This window comes from Takifugu flavidus, chromosome 11 (genome assembly GCF_003711565.1).
Source record: "Takifugu flavidus isolate HTHZ2018 chromosome 11, ASM371156v2, whole genome shotgun sequence".
NCBI lineage: Eukaryota > Metazoa > Chordata > Actinopteri > Tetraodontiformes > Tetraodontidae > Takifugu > Takifugu flavidus.
The window spans coordinates 3,601,037-3,613,468 of NC_079530.1; the positions used below are offsets into that span (position 1 = coordinate 3,601,037).

A 12,432-nucleotide genomic window follows, 5' to 3' on the forward strand; every position below is an offset into this window, starting at 1 on the left:
AGCGGAAGGTGTTGGAGGAGCCCGCTCTCACCTGTCTCGAGTAAACTCCCATCGTGGATCCTCAGGAAGGTCGTATTCGGGGATTGGCTCATCGTGTGCAGAGCTCCGCCGCGTTGTAATTCGCACGAGAGGTGTGTTGGAGTTCATTGAAGAACTCGAGTCCGCTGACACCTACAGGACAGAAGAGAATGGCTGATCATCGCTGTCTGAGTTCAAAGATCAAATAAAGCTCCAAGGCATCACTAGAGGAGTAAATGTGCCCATGAAGGAGGATTTGGAACATGTACTCTATACATTTCCATGGTTTATACGTTAAAATTATAGTGGGAGCTGGTTAGAGATGAGTACACTACAGAAGTGAGAAACAGCAATAATGCCTTAAGATATACTAATAATTCTGCCTCACCACTGTCACTCCACACTAAGCTTACCTTGTCACAGGTTCTCTGAGGAACGTAATCCCAAACACTTGTTTGTGTTTTAGATTGCAGCTTTTGGTTTTCCTCAAGGCATACGAACATATGCCTTAAGAAGAAAGGCTATATTAAATCTGTGGTACAACGTTAGATGCCATGCTTTGAAGCAGTCCAGTTATTGTTTTTATTTCTGAAAAATTTATTAATCAGTATTAGCTCAGTAACTTGTATACTTTTATGTATTCCTCCCCCCAATTTAAACTATTTTATGGTATTTTGTCCTTTCTTTATATCTCTGCATATTTTCTAGTGTGTCTCCTCAAAGGTGTTAGATGCCATTAGAACTCTTTATCTACTTTCTGTTACCTGGCGCCGCAGCGGGATCTGTTTGCTCAGTTTGTGGACAGCCGGCTGGCCCCCGAAGTCGGGTTTTTTTGTTGTGTTCCTCATCCGGCACACCACCACAATGCCCACCATGCAGGCAATGAGGAAGACTCCTGCACAGTATATGGCGATCTCCACGTAGTGTGGCGAAAGGGGACCATGGGATTCTTCAATGGCTGTGAAAATGTGGTGTAAGCAGTGAGAAAAATTTCACACTCAAAGAGAAAACTGAGCTTAAGAGCACTTATGTTAATGCAATCAGTATCTATAGTAAACAGAACTGTTTTGCAGCATTTAGATGTCTCTCTTCCTAAAAGGTTAGCTTTTTTTGATTACATACTTTCTGTCTGGAGTTCGTGCTGAGATGTGTGGATACAAACACACAGCCGCAGACAACAGAACCACAGAAGCCTCACTTCAGATGGTAGCAAGGCAGATTAGTGTCTTTTTGTGGCCTCAACTGCCTGTCCAGAAAAGGGCTGAGGTCATGCATGTGTGTGTTCCTGTCTGTGTGTTGTACAGAAATGGTCTGTTCTATTATACACAGGCCACAAACAAGGTTTTGTACAAAGCTGGAGATCACGCAGTCTGTTTGTTAGCTATATGTAAAAACCCTGTCATCATGTTGGTCTGAAAACCAAAGCATGCACACAGAGGCCATAGTCTCACAGGCACCATTGGTGCCAACAGAGCATGTCGAGGGCAAAAAATACTACATATTAATCCCACAGGAAATAGCCTGCCTGGGAGGTATTTTTGTTTTGTTTATGCTTAAATAAGCTAACCTGTTATTATGACATAGATGTAAGTCTATGAATTCATGCAAATATATTTTGCTGTTTAGGCAGTAAGTTAAATGCATTGTTATGGGCGAAGCATTCAGAGGTGGTTTGAAAATAGAACAAAACAAGTTGAGGAAGTAGAGATGCAAAAAAACTTTAATTTGCTCTGTATAAAGTTTGGCCCTGATAACTGAGAAAGTCAACCCAACCTGAAGGAGGGATTGAGCTTTATATTTTGACCTTTATTTCATCAGGAAATAAGGATCCTAACAGAAGGCAATTATCAGAGCCAGGAATGGAAAGGAAGTAAGGTACAAATACATCTGTGTAAGAATCAGAACAAAACAGGGGTTAAGAGAGCAGGAAAAAGAAAAAGATAAACCCTCAATCATTATGGAGTCTGGAGACACTTGAGCTGCTCTGGAAATTTCACTTCCATCTCAGAAATACAGTATAATGATATGTTGTGCACAGACCGCCATAATGCTCCAAGCTTTCAACAGCTTTCGACCCAGATAACATTATAGAATAAAAGGTCCCAGTTCTTAAGTTACTCTGTCTTGGGTGTTGTCTCAGACTGTGCACAGAAGGTTTGCCTTCAAGAGAGGCTACTGAATGGACATAAAGGTGATCAAAAAAGTGGTGAGTGGGAGGAGAATATATCTACCTGGGAGCACCGTCAACCAAGCAGTGTGAAAGGAGATCCCAATAGAATTACCCGCCAAGCACGTATACTCCCCAGCATCTTCAAAAGTAACATTGGGCAAGTAGAGAACTTCAATCTCCTTATCTGTAGTGTTAACACCTGCGGTCTGGGAAGAGGGGGAGGTGGAAAAGAATAGGAGAAAGAAGAAGAGAAACATGGGGAAAAATGAGACCCACAACACCAAGACTGAAAAAAGAGATCCTGGATGGCATCCGTGATGAGGTCCTGTCTCCAGGGAGGATAATGGAAGGTTTTGTGGGTGTAGACAGTTTATGACAGAGACAGAGACAGCACCCAATAAAAATGAGGAAACAGCCCAGTTCACCAAAAAATAAAAGTAAAAAAGATTCCCATCACCAAGTCTCTAACAGAGGCCAATCCTGGACTGAACACATGCATTGTACACAGAACATGGAGAGCACAGTACTGCATCACCAAACACCAGTCTGATGCACCATCCAGGAGGTGTGAGCTGTGGCAATTTGTGTGTCTGATCTGCAGGCCTACACAGTGCTTCCATGGCCCAAGCTAGAACACAAAGGTCTGACATTAGGGTAGAAAAGACCCATGAACCCCAGGACAATCAAGAGACCACCAGAAGGGTCCCTACAGCACAGCAGGTCAGGGATTGAGCCTGGGAAACCACATCGGGATTGGTGGGGGAGACACATGGGGTCAGGTCTCAGGCATTACCTGGGATGACAGTCAACCAGCCTGACTGGCTGGCCTCGCCTATGTAATTGGAGACTTTACAGATATATTCGCCGGCATCTTCCTCCGTCACATTGGTGAGGGTGAGGATCTCCACGTCCGAGCTGTTAATGCCCGAACGCTGCAACCCATACGTAAACACACGTGTAAATTCAAACATATGGCAGCAAGAAAGTCACACTCAAACAACATGACAGCAGCTGTAGAACAGGGGCCACCGAGTAAGGTCGCAGCATGGAAACAAACTGGCGGTTCTCTGGGGAAGGAATGCAGTGATTAACTCCTTTTACTTGAAATTCATCCCAGAGACCTGAAACCACAGGCAAAGCATCAACCTAAAATGAAGGAAGGATTAAGAGAGAAGAACGCACCTTTAACACTCGGACATAAGGGTTCCCGTCGGGCCCAAAACGGCTGCCATTTTGAGCGATGTGTTTTAGCCACTGGATGTGTGGCTGGGCATCGCTATAGACTTTGCAGACAAAGCGAGCATCTTCACCTACGTGTACAGTTGTGTTAGCTGGGAGACCAGCCTGCAGAATTGGTCGGTGAGGGGAACGTTCTGTTGAGAGGGACGGAAATATTTATGCATCAATGGAAAATAATTAACTAAATTAACTTATTTGAAATTAAACAATTCACACAAAGGGAAAAAGTACCTTTTTTACCATAAAGTTATTGCCTTAATCACAGGGTATTGCAACATAACATTGCAACCTATTAATACAGATTATTAAATTAAACTACAGTTTATAAATAATATACTACTACTCCTACTCCTACTCCTACTAATAATAATAAATATCTTTTTTTTCTCTTTCATCAAAATCTTGTGTGTTTTACATTTCAAACAAGTTGAATGTGGAGTGTGAACTGTTGATTGGAATGTTTTCCAACATTCCTTTAGGTGCCTTCTTTTTCTTATCTTAAGAAGCACAGGCAGATTCATATTTCATTGAAAGTCAAGGATGGAAGTCCTCCTTAACCCTGAGTTAAGGAGGACTTCCATAAAGGCATATATGGTGCATGTTTAAGAAGAGGCATGGGGCCATCATGGAAAAGCAACACAACTTCATAAAGTCTGCATATCGGCAGATATCTACATTCTTTAGCAAGCAAATATTTGGCCTGCAAATCCAAACAGAGCAAGACCTGTTGAACAATGCCCCCTTTCAAACACGACCCAACCCTCACAACCACACTGAGGAGCCCACCAACCCCCATGCTGTCTGCAAAACCACCCGCTGCCACCACATACACACCTACACACACATAAAATGACATCATTCAGACCATGGAACTGCATTGCTTCTCCCCAAAAAAAAACTAAAGCCTCGAAGTTGGAAGGATTTCATTTTGTGATTTGAATGTGTGTTCTTGTGTGCTGGTGGAGGTGGGTGTTAGAGGGTGCTGTGGTTTGGTGAAGGGTGGAGGGTGGGTTTTAAAATAGGGCTAAAAAAGGCAAAAGAAAAGCAGGGTTAGGAAATGTCTCCACAGAGGGAGGGTGTAGAAATGAGATGTTTTCCATATGTCTTTCTGCCCAATCTCTCTCAAACTTAAATGTCAGATGAGAAAATTACCACCGTCTCCCTGTCTCCCCAACCCCCTCCTCTTTCATGCACATTCCTAGGGCTCGCCTTATTTATTGTATTTCATTCTTCCCTATTTTCTCTGCTCTGCCCTCCATTTTTCACAGGACTCTATACTCCTCCAACTTTTCCCTAATGAGTAGTGATTAATCTAAATCATATAATATGGGAGAAAAGCAGTTTCACTGGCCATCAGCAGGAGGGTCCCCCCATATGAGCCTGGTCCTGCTCAAGGTTTCTTCCTGTTAAAGGGGAGTTTTCCCTTGCCACTGTTGCTTGTTGGGGTTCAGGCCCTGGGATTCTGTAACATGCCTAAAGACAATTTTGATTGTAACAGATGCTATATAAAGATTAGTCGATTGATTGATTGGTTGATTAGTTGTTTTATTTATTGATTAATTGTTGATTGATCTGTGTGGCTTTGCAAGCTCAAACAAGAAAACGTTTGGGAGCGAATATAGGATCAAAAATGTGTGCAAGGTAATAATAAAATGGTACCAGAAAACCAAAAGAGACATCAATTTATCTAAGTTAACTGACTGGTTTTAGTTGAATGGGTTATTTTAGGCCACTTGGTTTTACACAAAGAACATTTTTACATATCTAAGTGCATTGCAATAGGGGTTCTTTCTTTCCTAACAACTGTGATGAGGTGACCCCCTCTGCTGTATACTACTACTCATTTAGCTGGGCTTGTCAAATGTGTGGTGGTTGTGGATGTCCAACTGTGGCCTTTTTCCCCCACTGGCCTATCCTCAAAAGCCTGGCCTCTTTGATTTTAAATTACTTACTTTAAATTACTACTAGCACAGGTCATGAAGCTGGAGGGAAAATATTGATAAGAGCAGTCTTTTTTCTCTGTCTTTGTTTTTCCTCTTTTCTGATTCTGCCCCAAACTTTACTGTGCCCACCCAAAGTGGAGAAAATTAAAGAGGGAGGGGGGATGACAGGGACTATACCATTCTGCAATGGAACAGAACTAAAAACAAAGAAAAATAGCCTCATGAACAGATTTAGCTCATTTGAGAGGCGCACGGGATTGGGATTGTGTGTTAATATCTATGCATGATGTTTAACATTTCTCACTATGACGATTGCTGGAAACATAACTAATTTGATGAGAAATGTTAAGAATGACACCTGCAGCTCAATGTGCCCAAGATAAAGGAGATGGTGGTGGATTTCAGTAAAAGCAAGTCCTCACCCTCACCAGTCTGCATTAGTGGGAAAGATGTGGAAATAGTCCCATTTACAGGTTCCTGGGTGTTCAGCTGGACAATAAACTGGAGTGGTCCACAAACACCGATGCTGTCTACAAGAAGGCCATGAGCAGACTCTACTTCCTCAGGAGACTCAGGTCCTTCAGTGTTTGCAGCAGGATGCTCCACATGTTCTATCAGTCTGTCATGGCTAGTACCATCTTCTTTGCTGTAGTGTGCTGGGGAGCAGGCATTAAAGCAAAGGATGCCAACAGACTCAACAAACTCCTTAAAAAGGCAGGGTCTGTTGTTGGCTGTAAACTTGCAAACTTGGACGAGGTGGTGAGGGACAGGATGGTGTTAAAATTGCGGAAAATCATGGACAATCCCTCCCACCCACTCCAGTACACGATGGACAAACTGAGAAGCAGCTCCAGCAACAGACTCCTGCAGCCTTGTTGCTCTAAGGCAGCGCTTCTCAAATAGTGGGGCGCGCCCCCCTGGGGGGGCGCGGTGCGATGCCAGGGGGGGCGCGTGTGACCCCGGAGAACATGTTTTTTTTTTTTTTTTGCCGTACTAGAATAAAGTGTAATTGCACATCCCGCGCGCACACACCACAGAGCAAGAGATAGGAAGTGCAGTGAACAAACCACCAAGAGACAGCATGCAAAAATTCTTAACAGTGATGAAAAGAAAGGCGGAGAGAGACGGAGATAATGAGACATACGAAAGTCTCCCAAAAGCTAAGACGAGGAAATATGACGAAGCATTTATAGCGCTTGGCTTCACTGCGACTACGGTGGGAGACGAGGAAAGACCGGTGTGTTTACTGTGTCTAAAAATGTTGGCAGGACAGCATGAAGCCAAATAAACTTAAAGACATTACACCCCAGTCACGCTGATCAGCCGCTTGAGTTTTTTCGGCCAAAACGTGCCGAATATTGGCAACAATCATCCCGCTTTGGTCTATATTTCTTTCTTTTTTTGTTTTCAAAATATTAATAAGGATACAATGTTATGCAGAGGTGTACTTTTTCATAGACAAATGATACTAATTATAGTCACGGCGGGGGGGCGCAAAATGTTTTCTTCTTCTTAGGGGGGGCGTAACAGAAAATAATTGAGAAGCACTGCTCTAAGGAATGGTACAGGAAGTCATTCCTGCCATCCACCATCAGACTCTATAATTCATCCAAACCCATTCAATAACAATAATTGTTTAATGTTTATGTTGTTATTTTATTTCTATTTTATTCTATAGTTATGTATATATGCTTATAATGCTTATAATATGTATATACTATATTATGCATATATTATATATATATGCTTATAATGCTTATAACGTTCTAATCTTATTTGTATTTTATTTATTCTATCTCTATACTTTGTAAATACAAGACATACACTAAAATAGGCTGCTACTAAAATTCTAGGCTGCTACTACAATTCAATTTCCCTACGGGGATGAATAAAGTAAATCTTGAATCTTGAATCTTGACTTACATACACACTTACATATGCATTGTTAATGAACATCTTAAAACAAAATCATGTTTTGGGTGAAAAAATGTTTTGGACTGGACTGGAAAGTTAGTACTAGATTCATATTTATATTAGAAGTTATTAGAATTTTATTAGAGCAATCATTATTACACCATTTTGTACTGCGTCTCTTGATTTAGACCTTGTCAAGTGTACATCAAGAGTTTCCAAAGTGTGGGATGAATACTGTTTTATCCTATTATTGATATTCTTTGATGTGGACCTATTGCTTGTATAATGGCCACACACATGCATGAACAAACATTCACACATTGATCCACTACTTAATGCCGGTCGCCTCGTTGGCCCTTCTGTCTATTTATTCTGCGAACAGGGCAGAAAAACACTCTTTCTGGATTCCAAAGGTCACAGAGAGAGGTTGACTGAGTTGGGTCTGAACTCGCTGGGACCATACTGAGGTCAGCACTGTGTCCTTAACTCAGGTTTGTAAATCGATCATCCGTGATCGGATAAGATCTCCTAATTAGTTCACCATTTATGCTAAGGCCATTTACGATCTGTTGTTTTCAGCCAAGGAGGTTTATCAGCAGATGATGTTCTAATTTTTCTTAAATAACCCAGTAGAGTATTATTTTTGCAATGTCTAAAAGATACATCTAAATGATTAAAACATTAAATCAGTTGAGAAGTTGCAATTCCTCGCATTTGGCATGACTCCTTTACTTGCACCTGCACCCAGGGCACACCTGGACAATTAAAGAGTGAGCAGACACAAACAGCGTTCGCCCACCCTCCCCCCAGCCCTACATCGCTGTCAGCCTCACAGCTGTACACTTTAGATCAAGTGTGTGTTGAGTACTGACCCACTACATCCAAGGTGTACGTGTGGTTGATGGATCCAAACTCATTCTCCACCAGGCAAGTGTAGTTGCCCTTGTCTGAAGGCACCACACTCTCCATGATCAGGGTCCAATGCTGGTTACGAACCTGAGTGTAAAGAAGCAGATTTCTTTTTCTTTTTAGGAGAGCTTGAAAATATAAGATAATACACAGTTGAGAGGTGTGTAAGAAGTGTGGGTTCAATTAAAAATGTTTTACTAATAAATACATGCAAAAATCTTTTGAGTTCTACATGGAATCTATAGGTGTGAGTTCAACAATAGTGTTTCCATCTGAATTGAAACTGTACCCATTGCTTACAAAGGGCTACATTGTACACAATGGTAGAGATTATCCCACAGGGCTGGGCTAAGGTGCAGCTATTGTTAAACGTTTGTTTCCAAAAAAAGAGAGAAATGAGCTCCCCACAGTGTATTTGACAGCCTATCTGTATTGTTTCCATCATGTTGTGGCTGCTTTTTGTTGAGCCTTCTGGAAGCCAAAGGGAGACAATGTTAGTAGCTACAACCAAACATAATCTGCTGCAAAGGTTTCCTGGCAGGGCGAAGCGTTTCCTCATAAACTGTCAATCAGTAACCAGGAACCTCAAGCTTGTTCAGCATCAACAAGTCTTTAAATGAAGTAATTTGAAGGCTGTTCAGGGTCTGTTTTTTTTGTGTGGTTAATCAGAATGGAAACATTGCGTGTTTATTTCAGTATTGAGATTTGTCGCAATCACACCAAGTTTACAGTCTGACCTACAAACAGAAAAGGAAAACAGCAGATTCTATGAAAGTTTAATTCAATTTACTCTAACAACTAATGTTTAAACTATAACTAGCTCTCCATTAGAGTTTGTGAATCATATTTTATAACGACAGAATGATGTGCAACAATCACAAAGTTGTCTTTCACTAAAGCCAGTGGGACCAGTTCTCCCTGATTGAGTTACCACAGCATTCTCAAGTTATTTCAACCCTGACACTGCTTACTACGTCTATACCTCACTGTCTGGGGGCATTTAACCCTTAAGTCTTCGGCTTATGTTTCTAATTGTTGGGGGTACGGAAGCATTTTGAGAAACAACGAGGGGCTCTGCAAAGTATCCTGGTGACACCATGGATGAGTAATTCCAATTTCACAGTAGAAACCATGCTTTCCTCTTTGTCTCCAGTGAAGGGTAAAAAAAGGTCAGTTAAAGAATGATTGGGAGATGGCTAGTTTGTAAATACAGTGGCAAAAATGTAAAAGAAAAAAGGACAGTGCGTTGACATTTATAAAGGAAAAAAAAGAGTGCTGTATCAGTTGTTCTTACCTTATAGCCTCCCATGCGGTCCTCTTGGCGGAAAGGTCTGTTGTTTTTAAGCCAGCGTAACTTGGGCTCGGGGTTGCCTCCCGCTGCACAGCGGAACTTGACTGTGTTGGCAGCTGGCACGGCGTGCAGTTTCTTTTCCATCTTTGCCGATGAGATCCAGTATGGAGCACCTAATGCTGGAGAGAAGTCAGCATTTGAGATTTTTCTACCCTTAATTTCTTCAGCATTACACATTTTGTGATTTCAGCCTTGCAGATATTTATGGAAGCTTGAGCGCACAGAGGCCCGACATGAGCCATTCCTAACACTTACCGAGAGCCGGAACGCAGCCCCCAACCTCATACTTGCACAGCTGAATAAAAACAGTCTGTCCCTTAAGGCTTTGTAGGGTGTAGCACCAGGGGTGAGCTGGGAGTTGCCAAGAGGCTAATTAGACCATCACATTTTATTTAATCTCATCCCACTTACTGTCTTTTTTTATCCTCTACTTCCTGCAAATACCATTGCTGCCCTGTTGATCTACCAATCACCCGACATGGAGAGCACCTCATCTATTATCACTACTGAAAATTAATAAGCAGCCATCAGGGTAGAAAACAAATGTGTTGTTTGATAAATGAAATTCTCAGTGCATATCTGAGATTTTATCAGCGCACCCCTGATTACGCTGAAATCTGTCACAATCTTTTTCTTTCAATCAGCTGGATTTCCCTCTGATCCCTTCCCTACTCACTTTTCTTTGCACCTGGGAGGGCTATTGCTTAAACAGATGGTGCTCAGAAGGGAAGAAAAACCCAAAGTCAAACAACTACACAAAACAGTCTTCCATACCAACACTTCATTTCCAAACAGCAGGACTAAAAGCAGGAGAGGGAATACCCACAGATAAGCAAACAACTCATTTTATGACCCTCAAACGTTTTTATTCCACTATTATGGGATAATGTTCCTGCATATATTCTTTGCCGCCTGTCCAATCTGCAGATTATCAGAGACCTGCATAAATCAGAAATCATTGTCTGCATGCACAACCAAACATAATACACATTCTTAAATAGTAAAGTCCATAAACAGCTCTTCCTTCCTGGATGGATAAATGCAATAAGCGCTCTGACTATAAATTGTCAAACTATCCTCTTCCCACAAAGAGGGTCTTCCCACCCTCTTTCTGTGTCATTGTTTAGCGTCCTGCTTCTCAAATTCTCTACGACTCTCTCTGTTATCACACCATACGTTCAGACAGAGAAAGATTAGGTGGAGACTGGCCCAGTGCGTGGTTGTCTCTCCGCAATAACCCCTGACCCCGGAACTGACAGTTGGGGTCAGTTGGATGAGGTGGAGGGGGCAGCACTTCATACAAGATGAGCCTCCAGTCTCCAGATGAAGCCAAACTCTCACTGGCTTAACTGCTGGGGACCCCAGGAGCCCTCCCCTCCCCCAAAGCCCCGTGCACGAGATCCGCTCCCATGGCTGTTTGTCCTGAACTGGCCTGGGGTGAACTGAGATTATCTTACTCATTATTTCATTTGAAAAAGCTAAAATTCTTTATATTTACCTTCTAAAAATGATCTACTATACTCTGCTCATAGAGAGCAGTTTTTCCCTAAACTGCAGCTTTACGTCATTGATGGGGACTAAACCTGGTTTAAACCTTCTACATTAAATAGCAATAATTTTGTGTTATTTTTTCTGTTATTAGAAACAGAAGACAATTTAATGAAACAAACTATTAATTACCTCATACAAATGCTTCACCACATCCTTTTCGTCATTCTCCATAAATCTTACATACTTCACAAACAAGCAACCCCTCACAGAGTCCTATGGAGGCTTGTCCATGTCTCCGCCAATAACTCAAAACAGTCGTGATGATAAACAAACACTCTGGTTTTGACCTTCAGGTTTCAATAGATTTCAATGTTCCATTTACACAAAGTATACACTAAATGCTGTGTTCTATTGTGGCCTGGTGCCTGGGCCTTTATGAAGTTTCAGGAGAAAAAAAAAGGTTACACACCACTCTCCCCTGTCATCCACTCCCAATCCTATAGCCCCCTTTCCCCCTTTGCCATTGTCCTCAGCCTCGGGCTAAAACTACAGGTTAGACTCAAGGAAGTGCTGGTGTGCAGCCAGCCCCCACCGTACATACTCTCCCTACTCACTCCTTCCCTTTTTATGATAATATTCATAATGTCATATTTTCAGGAACACACCAAGCGAGAATGTTGGAATGTTGGAAAAGCTCTCTCTTTGTTTCCAAACTGCTTGTTCCTACAAAATGATATCTCCTCCCTCCTCTCACAATTTTTCTGCTTTTTTCCTGCTGCAGAGGTCCTCAGCAATGGTTTCATGCAATTACAGTCTACCTAAAATGAGCAGGGGGGTCTCACAGCAAGATGTAAAGTGTGTGGAGAATTTTAACAAGATGTGGAAGATCCATATTTCAGCATGTGTTTGTGAATGTATGCAGATGCGTGTGGAGAATTGAATGAATTAAATTTTTCTACTTGTATGCTGAAAAACCTTGGTACAACTTTCTGTCTCTCTCAAACAGTCGCACACACACAAACACACAGAGGCCCATCAGAGTGGTAACTGGTTCCAGATGGGACTCTTTCACAATGGATGAGCCCAGCTGACTGACTGGCTAGCTCCACAATGCTTGACTACCTGAGGGACACCAACTGAAGGAATGTCAAGAATCTATTTTCCCTGGAGAAATGCACATGTGCGCGTGCACACACACACACACACACACACACACACACACACACACACACACACACACACACACACACAGACCAAGCTGAGACAATAATACTTGGATGAAAAACAGAAACATGGGAATGGAGCAGAGCCCACACTTCAACATTACCAGTAGATGTCTTCACTCATCCCAAAAGAATAGCTTTGTTACAGTTATAGTTTCTCCAATGTATCAAAAT

At 42.0% G+C, this 12,432-nt stretch overlaps 1 protein-coding gene across 8 annotated transcripts in view; it reads right to left on the reverse strand.

Annotated features, from left to right (window-relative positions):
• The window catches only part of fgfr2 (fibroblast growth factor receptor 2), a 37,976-nt gene that overhangs the window by 15,748 nt on the left and 9,796 nt on the right, over positions 1–12,432 (reverse strand). For 5 of the 8 annotated variants that reach the window (XM_057047679.1, XM_057047680.1, XM_057047674.1 and 2 more), the window contains 6 exons: positions 9,488–9,663; positions 8,157–8,280; positions 3,371–3,561; positions 2,250–2,394; positions 776–976; positions 32–170 (listed from right to left, as the gene is read on the reverse strand). In XM_057047679.1, the coding sequence (XP_056903659.1) occupies positions 32–170; positions 776–976; positions 2,250–2,394; positions 3,371–3,561; positions 8,157–8,280; positions 9,488–9,663 (976 nt within the window). Of the gene's footprint in view, positions 1–31; positions 172–775; positions 977–2,249; positions 2,395–2,981; positions 3,121–3,370; positions 3,562–8,156; positions 8,281–9,487; positions 9,664–12,432 lie in introns of all 8 variants that reach the window. The other 3 variants (XM_057047676.1, XM_057047677.1, XM_057047675.1) reach the window with 3 other exon arrangements.